This window comes from Macaca fascicularis, chromosome 1, assembly GCF_037993035.2.
Source record: "Macaca fascicularis isolate 582-1 chromosome 1, T2T-MFA8v1.1".
Classification (NCBI taxonomy): Eukaryota; Metazoa; Chordata; class Mammalia; order Primates; family Cercopithecidae; genus Macaca; species Macaca fascicularis.
The window spans coordinates 227,042,953-227,065,376 of record NC_088375.1 but is presented as its reverse complement, the minus strand read 5'-3'; the positions used below and the strand labels follow the sequence as shown (position 1 = coordinate 227,065,376).

At 38.8% G+C, this 22,424-nt stretch overlaps 1 protein-coding gene across 50 annotated transcripts in view; it reads left to right on the top strand.

Moving 5' to 3' along the window:
- Positions 1-22,424, top strand: part of PER3 (period circadian regulator 3) — a 60,760-nt gene that overhangs the window by 23,961 nt on the left and 14,375 nt on the right. For 17 of the 50 annotated variants that reach the window (XM_074021590.1, XM_074021586.1, XM_074021592.1 and 14 more), the window contains 9 exons: positions 495-600; positions 1,801-1,929; positions 2,343-2,493; positions 11,649-11,784; positions 12,404-12,528; positions 12,763-12,933; positions 18,534-18,764; positions 19,176-19,873; positions 21,105-21,321. In XM_074021590.1, coding sequence (XP_073877691.1) covers positions 495-600; positions 1,801-1,929; positions 2,343-2,493; positions 11,649-11,784; positions 12,404-12,528; positions 12,763-12,933; positions 18,534-18,764; positions 19,176-19,873; positions 21,105-21,321 — 1,964 coding nt within the window. Of the gene's footprint in view, positions 1-494; positions 601-1,800; positions 1,930-2,342; positions 2,494-11,648; positions 11,785-12,403; positions 12,529-12,762; positions 12,934-18,533; positions 18,765-19,175; positions 19,874-21,101; positions 21,322-22,424 lie in introns of all 50 variants that reach the window. The other 33 variants (XM_074021582.1, XM_065530316.1, XM_065530297.1 and 30 more) reach the window with 6 other exon arrangements.

The following is a 22,424-nucleotide window of genomic DNA, read 5'->3' as shown; positions in this document are numbered from 1 at the left end:
TTGGAGTGTGAGACAGACTGAAGGTATTGTAATAGCGACATTCTCACCACTAGGGTGGGTTGCAGAACCGTCTTAATTAGATAACTTAAGTGTTAGGTGCATTAAACGTTAAATGTTTGGCAAACTTGGGGCCTTTAAAATTCTTATAGTAAGTTACTCAGTTACTGCCAAATTTTGAAACCAGTTATTTGCGAAAGATATTTTAGTAGCTAAGGAGGTTACTTGTCACTAATTTTAGATTTGTACATATATAGCACTGAAACCATTACAGAAAGATGAGTGCTTTAGAGAAACTTAAGGGGCCTGTTAATGTCTCATTTGTCTCTTATTAGTTTCTGTACTTCCATGGGTAGAATTCTATCCTCATATTTTCTTTTAGGAGTCAAAGAATTGTTTTGTAAAAGCATAGATCTATCTTGGAATAGTCTATTAAAAATCACTTTCGACTTCACATTTAAATTGTTTGACTCAGTCTCTCACTGGGAATTTTCTAGGAGCCCACTAAATGAGGATGTTTTTGCTACCAAAATTAAAAAGACGAACAATAATGACAAAGACGTAACAGAATTACAAGAACAAATTTACAAACTTCTCTTACAGGTAAGGTGAGATTTTTAAAAATGCAAAATTCCCGGCCGGGCGCGGTGGCTCAAGCCTGTAATCCCAGCACTTTGGGAGGCCGAGACGGGCGGATCACGAGGTCAGGAGATCAAGACCATCCTGGCTAACACGGTGAAACCCCGTCTCTACCAAAAAAGACAAAAAACTAGCCGGGCGAGGTGGCGGGCGCCTGTAGTCCCAGCTACCCGGGAGGCTGAAGCAGGAGAATGGCGGGAACCCAGGAGGCGGAGCTTGCAGTGAGCTGAGATCTGGCCACTGCACTCCAGCCTTGGCGACAGAGCGAGACTCCGTCTCAAAAAAAAAAAAAAAAATGCAAAATTCCCGAATTGTTTTGTTTTAATGCTCAGTAAAGTCACTTTACAAAAATAAACTGTAAAGGGAGACAAATCTTTGCCCTCTGCATTCCAGAAATTTTTGTCTTTCTCTTTTCATTTTTAAATTAAATTTTATTCTTTGTTCCTCATTCTGTGTTACACAGAATATTTTTGTAAGAACCGATTGTAAGACAGCAAGCCAAGTGACTGAGAGAATTCTTACACTGCAGAGGCACCAGTGTGCTCAGCCTTTGGGTTTTGGCTTCAGGATTTTTTAAATAATTTCAGTTTTAAAGATGGGAGGAGAGGGATGGTAGGTCTCAGTTTCTCTCAACTATTGTAAGGCAAAAGTGGGGAAATGCGTGTGTTGAGAAGAAATACCAAAGGTGTTTTCTATAAGAGATTCAGTGAATAAGTGGGAAATAGAACTGATGACGTCACGTAGAGTAACCGTCCTCAGTGGTTTTCAGAATGTCTCCCATAAAATCTCTAGGGTGCATGAAATACCTGCCACATTCTTGGAAAAAGTACAACATATATTTAGTTTGTTCTCTCTATTCTAAACTGGACACAGAGAACTAGAGTTTATTTTCAGGTTTAAAAAAATTAATTATACTATGGCTTTTTAACAATGTGTTTTCCTGGAAGTACCTACCTAGACTAGAACATAAGACCTTGCCCTTGAGAATTACCGAAATGACAGAGGAGTGCCTTTCGTGTCAGCGTTAAAAGTACCAACCTGCACACACCTAATTGGGGATTTCAGGAATTGTCATCTTAATTTTTAGATGATTGTAGATGAGCTCTGAGGTGGCTGCATTTAGACACCCAGCAATTCTGGACTTGTTCCTCTCTGTCCTTCTAGCCAGTTCACGTGAGTGTGTCCAGTGGCTATGGGAGCCTGGGGAGCAGCGGGTCGCAGGAGCAGCTTGTCAGCATCGCCTCCTCCAGTGAGGCCAGCGGGCACTGCGTGGAGGAGACAAAGGCAGAGCAGGTACATGGGCTTATGTCACATCCTTATACAGTCGTTGTGTTTTCTGTACTACCTCAGTTCTGCACGTGGTGACATCGTAGTATGTATTCCTGACTCAAAGACCTCATCTGACAACAGACATTTTCATCCATTTTGCTTTGGGAAAAATGTCTGTAAAAAGAAGATATCACTTTTGGAAAGTGATATTTGAATTAATTGTATGCGTTCTAAAAATTAGCATATTTTGAACGATTTATTTCGAATTTGTTGGTACCAGTATCCTGTGGCATGGTGCAGGAAACTGAATTAAAGCGATTACTGTGCTTTAGTCATTATGTCTTCAGAGAAACAGAAGCTAAGTGTATTTTGTTTATGTATCTTTAGTGGACATTTTTGTAATTTTTGAAACATATTTTATCTTTCCTTTCCCTAAGATGACCTTGCAGCAGGTCTATGCCAGTGTCAACAAAATTAAGAATCTGGGTCAGCAGCTCTACATCGAGTCAATGACCAAATCATCATTCAAGCCAGTGACGGGGACACGCACAGAACTGAATGGTGGTGGTGAGTCAGCGAATGATGGTGGTGAGTCCTCCCCAAGGATCTCCTCCTGTGGGCTATCACTCTCTACATAGATGTCACGTATGTGATTCATGAGCATAAAGTCATGACCCTGTGTTGGTGCTTTTCATATTTCTTGATTTGCCTAAATAGCAAAGTAATAGTAGTAATAATAATGGCAACAGCAAATACTATTTTGAAAGTAAATGGTATTAGAATGTGTTTGTAATAGTTGCAGTTTACTTTTACTGAAGACTTAACTTTTCTGAAAATACCAACAAATTATAGATTTTCCTCCCTGCATGGGCATCTCTTTAAACAAAAAGAGTGGATTTTAGAATGCATTTTAAATAATAAAGTATATTAAAATGAAAATCCCTTTCGTCATTTCAAACAGAAATCTTTGTGACCTGAATTCAATGAAAATCTTTGGCTCTTTTCTTGACGTGTATTTACTTTTCTCAAATATGAGGTGAGGAGCACTCCAAAAGAGCTGGATCAGTAGTAAAACTGGCATCATATTGAAAAGTTAACCTAGTTGCATTGCATGGCATAGGGAAGTTCAATAATATAGAAATCAAATTAGATTGACATTTAAATTTAGCTAACTTTCCCTTCATTTTTCTTCCTGAATGTTAATATAATTTGGAAGTTGTGATGGATCTTGGTCACTAAATGTTGTTAATCTCTATCATTGTCAAATGTAGACGTTTTACACAGTGGGGTGAAATTTCTAAGGTCAGTAATGATAACAGCTATACGTTTCAGGACTTGACATGATTTATACCACAAAAAGTCAAACTGCTGCTCCCATAGGTGACATCACTGGGAACCGTCTTAGTCTGTACTGCTGTGACAAAAGACCTGAGACTGGATAATGGATAAAGAACAGAAACCTATTTCTCACAGTTTTGGAGGCTGGGAGGTCCAAGATCAGGGCACTGGCAGGTTCAGTGTCTAGTGAGGGCCAGGTCTCCGCTTCTCAGAGAATATCACTTCCTTGGGTGGGGGCAAACGCTGTGTCCTCACATGGCCCAAGGGACGGAAAGGCAGGAAGAGACTTAGCTAGTTCCTTCTGGCCCTTCTGAAAGGTTGCAGATCCCATTCATGTTAACATGTGCCTGTTGACACATTCACATTGGGTTTTAAGTTCCAACATAAGAATCATGGGGACACACACATTCAAACCACAGTAGAGCCTATAGGACTCCCCAGGCAGAGCAAGTCCTGTTCTTTCATTTTTCTCTTTTCACCTCGATAGGAAGGTGAGCATTCCATTGGTTTCTTCTGCTGTTACATGTAAGGGCACAAGACAGGAATAACAGCTGCTTTTTTTATTCTTGTCCCTCAAAACCCCCACATTCCCCCTCTGCAGAAAAATTTATCTTAAATACAATTTTTACTATATAGATTATTATTCCATGTCCTAGCAGAGCTATTTCTTTTAGGAAGTTTTAAAGCTAAAATGTCTAAATGTTTTTCTCACTGTCTGGTCCTGCCAGTCCTACTCACAGCTGCCTGGGCCTAGGATCTCATGGTAGTATCAGAATTTCACATACTGACTTCTGTCCTCATCTCAGAATAGCTTCCCTTCTCACTTCACTTCCCTTCTCACTTCCTGCAATATTCAGTTTCTTATCATCTACCATGGATCTTGTAATACCATTGGTACTTTTTTTTTTTTTTTTTTGAAGGCTGTATCTTTAAGTAGACGGCAATATTCCATCACTGATTTTTTATAAAATTGAAGCTGCGGGTAACTCCATGTGCTTACGCAGCTACTTTAGAAACTGAAATGTTCTCACTCCTTAGATTCTTATATTTGGCTCTAATAGCACACACAGGATGTGACTTTGGAGAAGAAGGAAGATCTCTTGCCATTTGGTACAGCTTTGGAGAACCAATGTTTCTGGGAGATCTTGATTTTATTAACATTTGGAGACCAACAAGTTTAAAGAGCTAAGAAACCTTAATACTCTTTACTTGAGACACATGAGGATACAACTTAAAAATGTTATAATTTAAATGTTAGAAATTGACTAGAGATATATACCAATGAAAAGGAAAATGCTTAGTTAAGCATGATCATTGTTTACATGCTTTATGGGAACTTCAGGTTTAAAATTTATATGTTTACCTTTCTTACAATATAAGAGCAAATAATGCTTTAAGGTAGAATAAGAAGGGAGATTTTAAAAGTTAATATGAGAGGGCAAGGAACAACAGGGATATGTAAAGCCCCTTCAGCTACATGTACAGAGGCCAGCTTCAAGAGATATCATTGAGGAAATCCAGGAAAAGTGAGTGTCCATGTCTAGGGTGATGGAATGCCTGAGTGGCAGAAGATGACTCGTCCATTGAACAGATTCAGAGTGAGGTTGCTTCCAGTTTCTACTCAGGGATGTAGAGAGCCAGAAACAGCATCACCCCAAATTTACAACAAAAATCTGGATGAAAGGCAAGTTCAAGACCTTTCTTGACAACTCAGTGCTGAGGTTACAGAGCAGCCAGCAGGCCTAAAATTTAAGGAGAGAAACATATTTGCAGGGAGAAGAAAGATGCAGCACTGGATTCCAGTGCACCGACCGCCTGAGTCAAGTAACTTGCAGAAGACAGACCCTCTCCAAGGCACAATGACAAGGAAAGACCAAAAGCTGAAAGTGGAGCAGATATTGAGAAAAAACAAAAAAATTACCCACCAAACCAGCCACCAGCTGAGTCAAAAGGTATAACTAGAGGAATTTGAAAACTGTTGTACATGCTGTAAATCCATTACAATACTTAAACCTGGCCTAAAAATTAGATTAATTCGAACAGAGGTCTAAAAGAAGGAAAGGCATGCCCAGTCTCTGTATCCTACACAAGTTACACAGTTCTCAACAAGAAATTATGTAGCATGTGGATGGGCAAGAAGGTAAAAGAAAAAAAAAACCCTCCCAAGAAACAAAACCATCATCAGAACAAGACTTAGACTCAGATAGGACACAGAAGTTGGAACTATCTGACAGGGAACGTAAAATAATTATGAATGATGCATTAAAGGCTAGTGGACAAAGTGGGCACCATGCAGGGCCAGGTGGGTAATCACAGCATAGAGATGGGCATGAAAGAAACCCTCAAATGGAAATGTAACATCTGTAACATCAATGTCAGAGATGAGGAACACATTTAATAGCATTCAACACAGCCTGGAAAAGAATCATTATTCAAGCTGAAACAGAGAAAGAAGAATGAAGCAAACAGAATAGAGCATTCTAAGAATTTGGAGACAGCCTCAAACTATCCAACATAGGTATAATTGGAATCTCAGAAGAAATATTTGAAGAAATAGTGGTCAAGAATTTTCTACAGAGCCAAAGACCATCAAGTAAGTTAAATACAGAACAAAAACAAAACAAAACATTTGGGCATATCATATTCAAACCGATGGAAAAAAGAAAATCTTGAAAGCATTCAGAAAAAAAGATTATGTACAGAGAAACAAAGAATTATAACAGACATTTCTTCAGAAACCATGCACACTAAAAAGACAATAGAGTAACATCTTCAACCAGAAAAACTGTCAGCACAGAATTCTGTACCTAGTGAAAACGATCTTCAAGAAAATAAAGGTGATATAAAGAATTTTCTCAAACAAATATTATGGGAATTTATTTCCAGCACACTTATTCCATTAAGAAGTGCTACAGGAATTTTTTTTTTTCAAGACAAAACAGGATGATGTATTTAAATGAAATTAGAGGAAAATATTACCAAATACAGACTTGTTTACCAAAAATATGTAGTTTTCAAGCTGTCTAAATACAGACATTGTCTATCAAGTCTCCACGTATCATCTCTTGATGAATTCTAATGCTGCTAATGCTTTACAATTGACCATGTAATTTTGCAAACATGAACATAAATTTTCCCTTGTCAATGATTATATTGTGTTTATAACATAAATAGAGAAATACACTGTGTTTATAACATAAATAGAGAAATGTCTCTGTGGATAGTGCTTTGAGAAAATCTAGGCACTCTGTAGATAGGTACAAATCATTTTTAAAGGGATACACACAACACACCAGATGGAATTTTACCCCTTACTCAGAATAGTTACCAAATAAATAGAACAATGCCAATCATATAATGATTGAAAAACATTTGTTGTCATATGTGAATGTTGAGAAATATTTTTGATGAAGGAATTTCTTAAGACAGAAGGAGTATGATACCAGACCAAAAACTTGGATCTACACAAAGAAGGAAAAGCACTGGAAATGGAATAAATGAAGATTTAAAAAATTCTATTTTTTAATTTTTAAAATTACTCATAAAGGTAATGGACTAAAGCAAAACCAGCAAACTGGATTTATAGCGTATATATAAGTAATCTTTGTGACAACAATACTACAGAGGTTGGGTGGAAGGTATTGGGAATATACTGTTATTAGGTCCTTAAACTGTATTATTTGGAGGTAGACACTAAGTACTTAAGAATATATATTGGAAACTTCAGGAAAACAATTTGAAAATTTTTTTTAAGTATAAATAATAGGTTAATAGAGTAGGTAAAATGGAATTTAAGACACTTAACCCAAAATGGTGGCCCAAAACCAAATGGAACTGAAGCTGGGAGTGGTGCCATGTGCCAGCTACTAAGAAGACTGAGGTGAGAGGATCACTCGAGCCCAGGAGTTCAAGTCCAGCCTGGGCAACATAGCCATACCTCATCTCTAAAAATACACTTAAATAGCAAATGGAACAAATAGAAAATAACTAGTGGCTGGTATATTTTAATCCAGCAATATCAACAATCACTAATGTATTGAATATGAATATGAATCATATTCAATTCAGTTATTCATATTCAATATAAATAATCTCAGCACGCTAATTTACAAGAAATAAATTGTCAGATTGGATGAAAAGATCCAGCTACATACTATCTACAAGAACCCATTGTGAAAATAAACATAGGTTAAGAGCAAAAGAGTAGAAAAGATACATCATGCTAACACAAATCAAAAGAAAGTGGGAAGCTATATTATTATTACACAAAGTAAACTTCAGAATAAGGAATGTTAGCAGAGTTAGAAGGAGAGACTGTATAACAGATAAAGGAGTTGATTCCTTAAGAACATAGAAAAGTCTTACATGTTTATGCATCTAATATCAGAGCTCCAAAATACATGAAGTAAAAGCTGTAAAACTGTAAGGAGAAATAGACAAATTCACAATGATAATTGGAGACTTCAGCACATTTCTGTCTGTAATTGATAAAAGAAGTAGACAGAAAATTAGTAATGCTATAGAAGACCTGAACAACACTATCAGCAAGGTCTGCCTAATTGACATTTATGGAACACTTGACCCAACAACACAACACATATTTTTCATGCAACATTCATCAGAACAGATCAGATTATGGCCATATTACAAACCTTAAAACATTTTTAAAGAAAAGAAATCATATACTGTTTATTCGCTAACCATAATAGATCAAACTTCGAAATCAGTAACAAGTATTTAGAAAATCCCTAAATGTTCGGAAATTAAGTAACTTCATACTTATAAATAATCCACAGGTCAGAGAGGAAGTTTCAAGGGAAATAAAAACATTTTGGGCCCAGTGTGGTGGCTCACGCCTGTAATTTCAGCACTTTGGGAGGCTGAGGCGGGCGGATCACAAGGTCAGGAGATTGAGACCATCCTGGCTAACATGGTGAAACCCCAACTCTACTAAAAATGCAAAAAAAAATTATTCATGTTCAACATGAATATGAATAATTAGCCAGGCATGGTGGTGGGTGCCTGTAGTCCCAGCTACTCAGGAGGCTGAGGCAGCAGAATGGTGTGAACCTGGGAGGCGGAGCTTGTAGTGAGCCAAGATTCCACCACTGCACTCCAGCCTGGGTGACAGAGCGAGACTCCATCTCAAAAAAATTTGAACTGAACAAAATGAAAAGACAACAAAAAATATATGGGATATACCTAAAACACTGCTTAAAGGGAAATTTACAGCATTGAGTGTTTATATGGAAAAAAGAAGAATGGTCTCGACTCAGTAATCTAAGCTTCCTCCTTAAAAATAAGAGAAAGAAGAACAAATTGTATCTCAAGTAAGCAATAAGAAGGAATAATAAAGACCAGATATCAATGGAATTGAAAAGAGAAACTAAGTTAAATCAAAGGGTAATAAAATTAGTAAGTCTTTAGCCATACTGAACAAAAGAAAAGAAGGACAGGTTGGGCTTTATCAAAATATGAAACTTCCCCTTTTTGAAAGACACTGATAACTATGGCCATACCACCTTGAACGCATCCAGTCACACCTGAAAGACACTGATAAGAATGAAAAGACAAAATATTTGCAAATTTTATATACAATAATGAAGTTATATCCAGCGTACATAAAGAACACTCAAAACTCAAGAAGACAACCCAATTAGAAACAACATTTTTCCAAAGAAGATATATAAACAGCAAATAACATATGAAAAGATGCTGAACCTAAGTCATTAGACAAAAAAATTTAAACCATGTGAGATACCACTACATATCTTTGAGAATGGCTAAATTTTTTTTAAAAGCTGACAGTACCAAGTGTTGGCAAGGATGCAGAGTGACCGGAACACTCACCCGTTGCTGGAGGTAATGCCAAATTGTACAGCCACTTTGGGAAAGTTTGACATTTCCCATAAAGTTAGACATACTCTTACCATGTAACTTAGTAATTCTATTCTTAGTGATTTACCCAACTGAAATAGAAACTTAAATTCATATGAAAACCTGTATGTGAATATTTATTACACTGTTACTTGCCAAACACAGAAACAACCCAAATGTCATTCAGCAGAATGGATAAACTATGTATATCCACACAGTGAAATGCTACTCAACGGTGAAGAGAAATGAACTTGATTCACAGACCATTGTAGATATAAATCTTAAATACATTTTGTTAAGTGAAAGAAGGCAGAACCAAAAGGTTACATATTGTACAATTCCATTCCAGAAAAGTGTTCTTTCTGGAATGCTCTAGCTCTGGAAAACAGATCAGTATTTACTATGATTGGGTAGAGAAGACAATGTAAGGACATTTTTAAGTTATGGAAATGTTCTTTTGGTTACTGTGGTGATGGATACACAACTTTCTGTGCATTTGCCAAAACCCACAGATTTGTGCACTCCATCTCACCCCAAAATGTAAAGAGAACCCAAGATGAGATGCAGGCTTTGACAAGTGAATCTGACTGCATTACAGATGACAGGACTAAACACACGGAAGGGGTGGGGAAGAATAGAGCTCAGTAGCTTTGGAAAACAGCGCTGCAACTGGATCTCCTAGGGCTAAATACAAAATTATGAATGTGCACAAACACTGTACTCAAGTTGGTGTATTCGTTTTCCACCAGAGTACGGGGTAGCAATTCTAAAGCGACTTTATACTAGGGTTGAACAAATTGTGGAAGCCGCTATCGATAACGATAACCAGACTCCTCACTATCAGAGGAAAGCGACACACGGCCGAAGGGAAGGAACTCCATGATGCTGGATTGGCGCGAATGGTTTCAGTGTGGACTCATGCCCCTTTCGTTTAATATACAGAGGGATGGATAGACACGGGTTAATATACTATGCCAAATAAAAAGAATAAAACAGATGGTTCAGGCAAAGATTATCAAGGAATGAAACTACAGGTGAAAGGTTAATGGGGAACTTAAACTTTGAGAAGTTTTAAAGAAACAGAATACTTGGGCGATCGCAAAGTATTCCTCCAAAGCATATTATTTATTACATTGTAAAATAGTAACTTTACACAGGACAAACAAACCTGAGACACCATGTTAACCAATGAACAAGGTAACAAAACCTATTGACATCAGGTACCCTGGGATGATGCGCGAGGAAGGACACTGCACCTCAGTGGCATTCTTTCCCCAAATACATAACCTCCATCTAATCATGAGAAGACATCAGAGAAACTCAAATCGAAGGCCATCCCACTAAAGTTGTGACCCTGAACGGAAAAACAGCATTGAGTGGTAAACTGATAAAATCCAAAGATCTGTTTTCCAGTTAGTAGAATGGTACCACTGTTCATTTCCTAGTTCGGGTCATTTTATTATGGTTGTAGACCATGGTAACATTAGTGGAAGCGGGATGACAGGCATATAGGAACTCTATTGTACTGTTTTTGCAACTTTTCAGGTCTAAAATTATTTCAAAATTAAAAGTTAAAAATCATTAATGAGTGAAAGGTAATACAGTCATTTTTCCATAATATCTTCTGAAAATAGAGAAGCCTCTTCCAAGCCAGCTAAAAATGACCAGCGTCTAACACTTCTACAAAACTTCTCAGTAGTACATGATGTAATTAGTTACTCCTTCCTTGAGAAAGTTTTCATTCTTGGTTGCTGTGAGGCCGAACCTTGCAGGATTTTCTGTTATCTTTCCAGCTTCCCTTTTTCAGTCTCCTTTATTGGCTCATTGTCCTTTACAGGAAGTTTTTAGTGCTTAAGCCTGGAGGTTTTTTCTTCTCTCCGTACCTACATCTACAATGGTGGCCACTTGCCACATTTGGCAGTTTAAATTCAAATTCAATACAGTTAAATGTAATACAATTAACATTTAGTTTCTCAGTTGCTCTAGCCGTATTCCAAGTGCTTAATAGAGGTATGTTAGTGGCTACCATACTAGTCAGCACAAATAATCCATCAGTCATCACAGAAAGTTCTGTTGGACACAGGCTCCATGTGGGAGATGCTGTGTGCTTCACACAGCATCACGTAAGACGCACAGGTCTTCCCACATTCCACCCTTAGTGATTGCCAGGGTTGACCAGTTGTACAGGCAGTGTCAGCTCCACATTGGAAAGTTCCCCGTCAACCTTAAACCTATGGTTTCATTCCTTGATCATCTTTGCTGGAAATTTTGGTTTCATTCCTTATTTTTCTAAATACAGTTGTAGCCATTCTATATGTAATGTGCTCTGTACCTTATTTTATTCACATTGTGTGTTGTGGATGTCTTTCTATTAGTGCATTTTAGATCTGCACTCACTTTTAATAGCTGCATAATATTCTATTGATATATACATGATAAAGTGCCATGGTTTAATTTTAGTAAGAAAGTGTATGTTCTTAATTACATGCTGGGTACCTTTAATTGCACATCCCTTTATTCTGTTTCAGGTGAATATAAAACCTTTACTTCCTTCCACCAAACACTGAAAAATAATAGTGTGTACACTGAGCCTTATGAGGATTTGAGGAACGATGAGCACAGCCCATCCTATCAACAGATCAACTGTATCGACAGTGTCATCAGGTATGAGACCGCAAGTTTGGATACCATGTAAGTCTGTTCCAAAAGCATACACTGTCACTGTAGAGACTTCATAGAATTTTTAATAGCTGCTCTCACTTGGTGTTTCACTATAAATCAGTAGATACTGATGGCGTGCCTAACACGCTGAACATTACAGAAGGCACAAAAAGCTAGAAGATGCATTCCTTCTTTGAAGAAACTGTGGTATAGTTCAGAAGGCAAGCTTGTCCAGCCCGCGGCCCACAGGCTGCGTGTGTCCCAGGACGGCTTTGAATGCAGCCCAACACAAGTTCATAAACTTTCTTAAAGCATTATGAGATTTTTTTGTGGTTTTTTTTTTTAGCTCATCAGTTATGATTAGTATTAGTGTATTTTATGCGTGGCCCAGGGAAGCCAAAAGATTGGACACCTGTGACATAAGATTTGAAGGTTAATTCAAAACCACAGTAAAAGAAATGTTACAATCCAGTGATTGAGGCTGGGATGGTCAGGGAAGACTTTATCAAAGAAGAAAGTACGAAGTATTCCAAACAGAAGTGGCATGAGAAAAGCAAAGAGGTGGGAAATGGCACGGTTAGGGAACCAGCTAAGAATATGGGGCCTAATTATGTTGTTACAGATACCTGAAGAGCTACAACATTCCAGCTTTGAAAAGAAAGTGTATCTCCTGTACAAATACAACTTCCTCCTCCTCAGAAGAAGACAAACAGAACCACAAGGCAGATGATGTCGAAGCATTACAAGGTAACAAGAATGCCCCTCGGAGTTAAATTCAAAGAACTATGAATACATCCTTCATGTTTCTCTTTAATGTCTTATATTTATTTTGTTGAACGCATAAAATTCTGGTTTCATATTACCTCTTTATGGCCAGTAAGGTTTAATTTCTCGGTTACAAACTTCTGTAAACTGGGTCTTTTACATAAATTTCTTGTTGGGAATTTTTCTTTTCACTGTCAGTTTCTCTTACACCACCAGCTGGTTTGCAAATCTCAACCATACCTAAATCAGAAATGCCAACAAATGGACCGTCCATAGACGCAGGAGGAGGAGCTCCACAGATCCTGTCCACGGCGGTGCTGAGCTTGGGGTCGGGCATAAGCCAGTGCGGTTACAGCAGCACCATTGTCCACGTTCCACCAGAGACAGGTACCACACACGCCTCTTACTTTGAAAATATACTCAATATTAACTACATTGTGATGAGAAAACAAAAGTCATGAATGCCATTTGCTCAGTTACAACTTCTAAACTACACATATTTTTTCCTTTCTTTAGTTCAGTTAAAGTATTTCTGGAAATATCATCACGTTTGTGTTGGTTACATATTTTGGACAGTATTTCTCAGTTACGTTATTTGTCAGTGAAATCAGTTGACACATAAAAAGCACTTAATACAGTACCTAGTAGGTAGGTATTAGTAAGTCCTCAATTAGTGTTAGCCATTGTTAATGCAATTATAGATGGGGCTGTGTGGGGTTACTTCCTTGCTGACTTTTAAAAAATGTGTTCCTTTCACCTGCGTTCCACCATCCTGTAAGTTGTGATGAGCTCATCACACGTGCGTTCAGATTTTTGTATTGGTGTGATAGCAATGAATAGAGTTCTTTAAAAGTCTTCATTTAACACCATAATTACTTGGTAATTATTCTACTGTCTTCTTTTTATTCCTCCTTATTGCCACCTGTCCTTTTGACATTTTCATCACTAATAACAATTTGGGTAGATGAAAGAATGGTGACAAATATGTTAAATTGGGTTTTCACATGATCTGTGCTTTATCTTTGCTAGTCTTCAGTGGCCTATCAGCTAATATGTGTCGAGCCATTTCTTTGTGCCACTCTCTGCTCTTAGTTCTTCATTGGGATGATCTCATTAAATCTTTCCAACAACCTGTGAGATGGAGAGCATGGTACTGACAAGAGATCTGTGGATTGGTGGGGAAAGACCAGAGAGCATTACGTTTCTAATTAGTCAAAAGTAGAGTTTCACTGGAACTGAGCTAGCCCTTCCACAGAGGAGCATATGCACATTTTTTAGTGTGGCTTTTAATATTTTGCATTCCTGTATGGGCATGTAGCTGTTCATAATACAGCCCATGCAGGAAGGGAGGGTATCACCCAATATGAAAAGCTCTTTTTTTTATTCTGCCACTCTGCTTTCTATACTCTGCTCTTATATTACCATTTTTAATGAATTTATACTAAAATCCATATGCTTAGGAAATTTTTACTGGTATTAGTTTCTCCTGATCTTGAATCATCCTCAACATTTACAGGGCCACATCTTTATTCCATGGAGAAAAAGCGGAATCAGAACCCAGATGTTCCTTAAAACATATCTCTATGTCTTTTGCTTTCTGAAAAGTTCATGTTCATTCCTTCAGTTTGCATCCTGACTCAAACGAGTCGTGTCTGAGGACCATGGTCACAAATGCATTTCCTTGCAAGTTAATATCTTCATTTCATATGTGGACAATGAAGCCACAAATAGGCGAAGTAACTTAACTTGCCCAATATCACACAGCCCATGAGTAGTAGAGTAGGGAATCAAGTATTGACCATTAGTCTCTAGGAGTCGTTGCCATTACAGATATTTTGAACCTAAAGCAGGGTCTAATTAAGATGGAATGTAGGCCAGGCACAGAGGCTCATGCTTGTAACCCCAGCATTTTGGGAGGCCAAGACAGGAAGATTGCTTGAATGCAGGAGTTTGAGACCAGCTTGGGCAACATAGTGAGACTCTGTCTACAAAAAATTAATTTTTATTTTATTTTATTTTATTTTATTTGTGAGAAAGAGTCTCACTCTGTTGCCCAGGCTGGAATGCAATGGCATGATCTCGGCTCACTGCAGCCTCCGCCTCCTGGATTCAAGTGATTCTCCTGCCTCAGCCTCCCGAATAGCTGGGATTACAGATGCCTGCCACCACACCCAGTTAATTTTTGTATTTTTAGTAGAGACAGGGTTTCACCATGTTGGCCAGGCTGGTCTTGAACTCCTGACCTCAGGTGATCTGCCCACCTCAGCCTCCCAAAGTGTTGAGATTACAGGCGTGAGCCACAGCGCCCAGCCCTAAAATAATTTTTTAAAAGATGGGATATGAGATACAATGGCTAAGCCAATCAATAAAATGAAATTTTAAAGTATACTCAATCCAAAAGAAGAGCAGGAAAGGAGGAAAAGATTAACAAAAAAGAAACAGAACAAACCAAATAATAAGATAATAGCTCTGTATCCAGCTATGTCAATGATGACATAAAATTGATTCAACACTTCAATTAAAAGGCAAAAATTGGGCCAAGAATAGTGGTTCACACCTGTAATCCCAGGGACTCACGAGGCTGAGCAGGTAAGATTGTTTGAGGCCAGGAGTTTGAGACCAGCCTGGGCAATACAGTGAAACCCCATCTCTACAAAAAATTTTTAAACTAGCCAGGTGTGGTGACCCACACCTGTAATCCCAGCTACTTGGGAGGCTGAGGCAGGAGGATCAGTTGAGCCCAGCTTGAGCCCGTCTTGGGTTCATTGCTACAGTGAGCTCTGATGACATTACTGTACTCCAGCCTGAGTGACAGAGCAAGATCCTGTCTCTAAAAATAAGTAAATACATAAAAGGCAAAAATTCTCAAAACAGATTTTAAAAACTCAAGACCTAACTACATGCTCTCTACAAAGTACAAATGAAATTCACAAATGGATTGAAAGTAAATGAATGGAAAAAGATGCACAAGTGAAACAGTAAACATCAGAAGGCTGCAGTGACTTATTAATACATGTAAAATAGATTCCAGGACATCATTTCATAATGACAAGGCGGTCAATTCCTCAGGAAAGACATAACAGTCATAAATGTATATTCACTAATAACAGAGCTTTGAAAGCTATGAAGCAAAAATATGCAAATAGACTTTCCATAATTATATTTGGAAAATTGTACACTTCCTCTCTGCAATTGATAAAAACATACAGAAAAAATAAGAAACAGATGATCTATACAACACTATCAACCACCTTGATCTAATTGATACTTAGAGAATATGAGGCCCAGTGACTGCATAATCCACAGCCTTTTCAAGTACACACAGTATGTTCACTGAGAAATACGACATGTTGGACTGTACTATGTCTCAGATTTAAAAGGATTGATGGTATATAAACTGTGTTCTCTGGCTAGTGAATTAAATTAAAAATAAGTAATAAGGTGTCTCAACCCAAAAGTTTATAAATCAAACAACACATTTGTAAATCTGTGATTCAAAAATGAAATCATAAAGAGAATTAGAAAATATTTCCAAATCAATGATACTGAAAGTATAGCATACTAAAATGTATGAGATGCAGCTAAAAACGGGGCTTGTAAGATCGATAGCTTTAAAAATGCTGTTAGAGAAGAAATGTCTCAAATCAGTGATCTAAAGTTACAGTTTAAAAAGGCAGCAAAAGAAGAGTGATGTAAGTCCAAGATAGAATGAAGGAAATAATAAAAGACAAAAGCAAAAATCGACAAAATAGAAAACAGACAGTAGAGAAAATTAAAGCTAAAAGTTGGTTCTTTGAAAAGATGAACAAAATTGATAAACCCCTTATACCAGTAGAGAGGGGTCTTGGTTCATGTAGCTGTACAGTAAGTCTTGAAATCAGGTAGTTTAAATCCTTCAGCTTTATTCTTTTTCAAGATTGCTTTGACTGTTAGGTCTTTTGTCTGTATAAATTGTAGACTCAGTTTCTCAGTGCCTTTTTTCCTTATTACAGGGTTGTATTTTCCTGCTTCTTTGCATGCCTGGTGATTCTTTTTAATTGGATGCCAGATATTGTGAATGGGTACCAAATATATTTGTATTCCTGTAAATATTCTTGATCTTTATTCTGGGTCCCAGTGAAGTTACCTGGAAACAGATTGATCCTTTCAGGCTTTGCTTTTTAAATTTGCTAGGCAGGACCAATAGTGTGTAGTCGAGGCCTGTTTTTCCTCTGCTACCAAGGCGAGACCTTCCTGAGTGCTCCTTTGTTTTTCCTCTGCTACTAAGGCGAGACCTTCCTGAGTGCTCCTTGTGATGCCTCAGGAGTTAGGAGAGTCTCTAGTCTGGTGGATGGGAACCGCTGCTGTTCCGCAGCTTGTGTGAGCTTCAGCTCTTGTTCCTGCTAATCCTCTCGTGGTGTTTTCCTCCCATGAATGCCCTGGTGAATCCTTGGAAATCCTCTAGGCTGCACGCTGGGGCAGTCCTCGGGCTCACCTCCCTTGTTTCTTATCCTCCAGGGTCACTTCCCTTCAGTGTCTGAAACCTATTGTTTTGTATATTTAGGCCTTTTTTTTTTTTTTCATCTCAAACAGGAGGGTAAGTTTGGTCCCTGTTATTCCAACTTGGCCAGAAGCAAAGCCCCCTGTGGTGTTGATTTAGTCACAGGCCACTTCTGGATGCAGAGTGGGGCCACACCCACCGAAACCACCTGGATACTGCACCACAGGGGCAAGCCGGAATGGATGTTGGGGGAGCCCTCTACAATGTCCACCACAAAATCTTTTGTTCATAGAAGTAATTTTTTACAAGCAACCCAAAAATACATATCACTATTCTGTATCAATAAAATAAATTTTAATGTACAACTATTATATATCAATAATAAATAGATAAACAGATAAAAAGAGGCAACCCAAAATCCATCCACAGATGTTCACTTTAGTAAACTGTGCTATGCATATAAAATGGAACTCCGCAGCAGTGTAAAAGTATGAGACAACTGTTCAGCCATTGATAAAGTTCTCCAAGGGATATGGTAAAGTGAAAAATGTGCGTTGATGGCTAATGTACATATGTGCCTTTGGGTAAAGATGGGGTCACGGAGGAAGATAATCTATATTCATGCTTATTCATACATAATAAATTGGAAGGGCCAGGTGCGGTGGCTCATGCCTGTAATCCCAGCACTTTGGGAGGCCGAGGCAGGTGGATCACCTGAAGTCAAGAGTTCGAGACCAGCCTGGCCAACATGGTGAAACCCCGTCTCTACTAAAAATATAAAATTAGCCGGACGTGGCGGCACATGCCTGTAATCCCAGCTACTTGGGAGGCTGAAGCAGGAGAATCGCTTGAACTCAAGAAGCAGAGGTTGCAGTGAGCCGAGATTGTGCCATTGCACTCTGGCCTGGGCAACAAGAGCAAAACTCCATCTCAAATAAAATAAAATAAAATAAGATAAAATAAAAACAAAACTTAGCCAGGTGTGGTGTGGCGCACACCTGTAGTCCCAGCTACTCAGGAGGCTGAGGCAGAATCACTTGAACCTGGGAGGCAGAGGTTGCAGTGAGGCAAGATGGCGCCACTGCACTCCAGCGGAATGGTCTTCTGCAGGGGAAACAAATGAGAACTAGACAGAGCATGGACAGGGGTGAGGAGAATGTACTACTACATGTCTTTATTAATACTTGCTGATTTTTGAACCATAGGATTGCCTATTTAAAAGATAAAGATAAAAAGAAATTTTGAAGAATTCAGGGAGAAAAGTGTTTACAATAAAAGCAAGATTTAAATAAATGTGTACATATTGATTATTACAACTGTAAGATGTGTATTTGTGCAAAGAATATACAGAAAATCAAGAATTTTTATGCTAGACTAATGATTTTTTGTATTCCAGCAATTATAATAATGTTTGTAAAAATGTATTGAAAGGCAGTTAACAAAGTAAAATAAATAAATACAAATAATTGATAGGAATTAAAATTAAGTATGTCTTCTTCCACCTCAGCCAGGGATGCCACCCTCGTCTGTGAGCCCTGGACTCTGAACATGCAGCCAGCCCCTTTGACCTCAGAAGAATTTAAACATGTGGGGCTTACAGCGGCTGTTCTGTCAGCCCACACCCAGAAGGAAGAGCAGAATTATGTTGATAAATTCCGAGAAAAGATCCTGTCATCCCCCTACAGCTCCTATCTTCAGCAAGAAAGCAGAAGCAAAGCTAAATATTCATATTTTCAAGGTACATAAGTTTTTAAAAATAAATGCCATTAATCTATGTAGATGTTACAAACTATATCTAAGGACTAGGAGATAAGGAGTAAACAATAGGAGTTTCACTTGTAAGAAGCTGATGGAAAGATGCTAAAACAATCTATTTACATCAACAATTTATGTAGGTTCTTTCTTAGATCCTAGATCTGGGAAACTTTTTTTGTGAGAAACTGATTGAGAGATGCTGAAATAAGTTTATTTGATAGCAACTGTTTTTATCCGGAATTTTGTTCATGTTTTTAGAGCCACTTTTTGCCATTCTGGTAGTATTGGCAAATGCACATTCATTGTCAGCTACTTATAACTACCAGTAAGTGGCATCCTTCTCTTCTTTTTGGGTTTAATTTTCCATAATTCACCTCTATCTTTATCCTTCCAGGAGATTATACTTCCAAGCAGACGCAGTTGGCCGGCTGCAGGAAAGGGAAGCACAAACGGAAGAAGCTGCCAGAGCCGCCGGACAGCAACAGCTCGAACGCGGGCTCTGGTCCCCACAGGGGAGCGCGTCAGAACGCACAGCCCTGCTGCCCCTCCACGGCCTCCTCTCTGCACACCTTGGGCCCGACCTTCCCACCTGCCGCCATGGTGCCCAGCCAGGCCCCTTATCTCGTCCCAGCTTTTCCCCTGCCAGCCGCGACCTGTCCCGGAAGAGAATACGCAGTCCCCGGAACTGTACCGGAAGGCCTGCATGGGCCGCCATTGTCCAAGGACCTGCAGCCTTACCCAGCTTTCCCTTCTCCTTACTTGGATACTTTTATGACCGTTTTCCTGCCTGACCCCCCTGTCTGCCCTCTGTTGTCACCATCGTTCTTTCCATGTCCATTCCTGGGGGCGACAGCCTCTTCTGCGATATCACCCTCGATGTCGTCAGCAATGACTCCAACCCTGGACCCACCCGCTTCAGTAACCAACCAAAGGAGAGAGGAGGAAAAGTGGGAGGCACAAAGCGAGGGGCACCCGTTCATTACTTCGAGGAGCAGCTCGCCCTTGCAGTTAAACTTACTTCAGGAAGAGATGCCCAGACGCTCTGAATCTCCAGATCAGATGAGAAGGAACACGTGCCCACAAGCTGAGTATGTAAGTGATGCTCATTTTCAGTGCTGAAGTGAGAAAGTGAATATCTTACTAAAGTTAATGCGGTCGCGTTGGGACTCAGCGCAGACATCCTCAATCCGCATGGCTGCTGTGAGCGAGCCTGTCAGCCTAACTGTGTAAACACGAAATACATCTGCCTGGCTCTGTTTGGAAAGTAGACACGAAAGAATCATCTATATTCTAGTTTCTTAGATACTTTGTGAGGTTTTTTCCAAAGTGCTTTTAAGTTTTCATGTGAACTGGATTCTCTCCACTCTAAAATTCGATCCAGGTATTACGCTTAAGTGTTCATTGCCTATAATATGTATTTGTTTACTTACAACCGGGGTTATGGTCTGGTGAGGTAGGAATAAGCCATGTTGACAATTTAACGATTGTACTTCTTCATGCACAGTCGCAGGACAACAGGTGTGTATGAAGGGTTAGGAGCTACTTTATTTATTAGTAGAGTAGGCAGTTTATAATTACACACTTAAACATGTTATTTTTTCAGAATCAAAAGCTTTTTGATTTGGATGCTGGAAACTGAATAGTTCTGAACTGTATATACAGTATGTTTTTTCCTATACACACTGTACATACCTGTGGTAAAGTTTAATTTATCAATTAAGAACAGTAGGAGATTAACAACAGTAACTAATAACATAGAACAGTTATAAAACGGACTCATCACAGTTTCACGGATAGAAGATTCATTCTTGCCTAAAATTGTAGCACTCTGAGCACATGGGTTTTTCCTTTCCTTCTTGAGAACTTTCACCTTTTCACTTAAATGAAGCACTTTATGACTTCTCTTTGGCATATCCCAATTGCTGGCATCACTCCTCTTGCACTTTGGGGCCATTATTATGTAAAATACGTGTTACTTGAACACAAGCGCTACGATACCACCACAGTAGATCTGACAGCCAAGACGGCTACTGAGCGACTAACAAGTGGGTAGCACATACAGTGTGGAGGCACGAAATAAAGGGATGATTCCTATCACAGGCTGGAAACAATGAGACAGCTCAAAATGTTATGACACTACCAGAATGGATCACAATTTTAAGCTTACGAACTGTTTATTTCTGGAATTTTCCATTTACTATTTTTGGACCTCGGTTGACCACAGGTAACAAACTACAGAAAGCAAAACCATGAATAAAGGAGGACACTACTGTATTTTGTGATAAGATTAAAGTGTCTTTTCATTGCCCTTACTTTCTAGCAGTGTGTTGCAGGCAACAGTAGCAGTGAGAGCAGTCCTGCCACTACCGGTGCACTGTCCATGGGGTCACCTCCCAGGGAGAATCCATCCCATCCTACTGCCAGCACACTGTCCATGGGATCGCCTCCCAGCAGGACTCCATCCCATCCTACTGCCAGCGTTCTGTCCACGGGGTCACCTCCCTGCGAATCTCTGTCCGGAACTGGTTCTGCAGCATCAGGTAGTGGATCAGGACAACTAATGTTTCAAACTCCATTGCCAGGCATTCACTATGTGATAAGCTCTCACTGTGTACCCCAGGCACTGATGTGGAAGTACAGGGTTTTTTTTTTTTTCCTTTTTTCTTGTCAGGTATATTGGGGTATATTTATGCACAATAAAATTCACCAATTTTAGGGGTACAAACAAGAATTCTGACAGATGTGTACCTTCGTGTAAGCACTACCACAATCACCGTATAGAACATTCCTGTCACCCCAAAAAGTTCTGTGACCCTCACCAGTCCATCTCTGCCCTGACCCTTGGTCTCCTGGCAGCCACTAACGGTTTGCTGTCACTTTAGTTTTGCTTTTCCTATGATTTACGTATAGAATCAGACAGCATGCCATCTTTTGTATTAGGATTCTTTCAGTTAGCATGATGCTGTTGAGACGCACCCTTAATAGCAGTTATAGCTTAGATCTGTAATCCATTTTGAGTTAATTTTTGTGTATGGTATGAGGAAGGGTCAATATACTTTCTTTACATTGGGATATCTAATTGTTCCTGCCCTGTTTGTTCAAAGGATTAATCTTTCCCCCATTAAATTGCCATGACGACTTCATTGAAAATAACTTGACCATATATGTGTGGGTCTATTTCTGGACTCTTCTGTTCCACTGATCTGTATGGCTAGCTTTAGGCCAGTACCACAACTTTGAGCAATGTGACTTTCAAGTAAGTCTTGAAGTCTGGTGAAGTAAATCCTTCAACTTAATTCTTCTTTTCAAAATGATTTTGAATATTCTAGGTCCTTTGTCCATAAAAATTATAGATTCCATTTCTCAGTTTCTACAAAAAAGTCTTCTGGTGTTTTGATTGAAATTGTGTTGAATCTATAGATGATCAATTTGTGAATAATTATCTTCCTAATGATATTGAGTATTTTGATCCACAAGTACAACAATTTCTCTATGTAGATCTTTAATTCTTAGCCGTGTTTTATAGTTTTCAGCCTACATCTCTTACACATGTTTTGCTAAATTTATCTCTAAGGATTTTGTAATTGTTGATGCTACTGTAAGTGGCATTTAAAATTTTCAATTTGCAGTTGTTTGTTGTTAG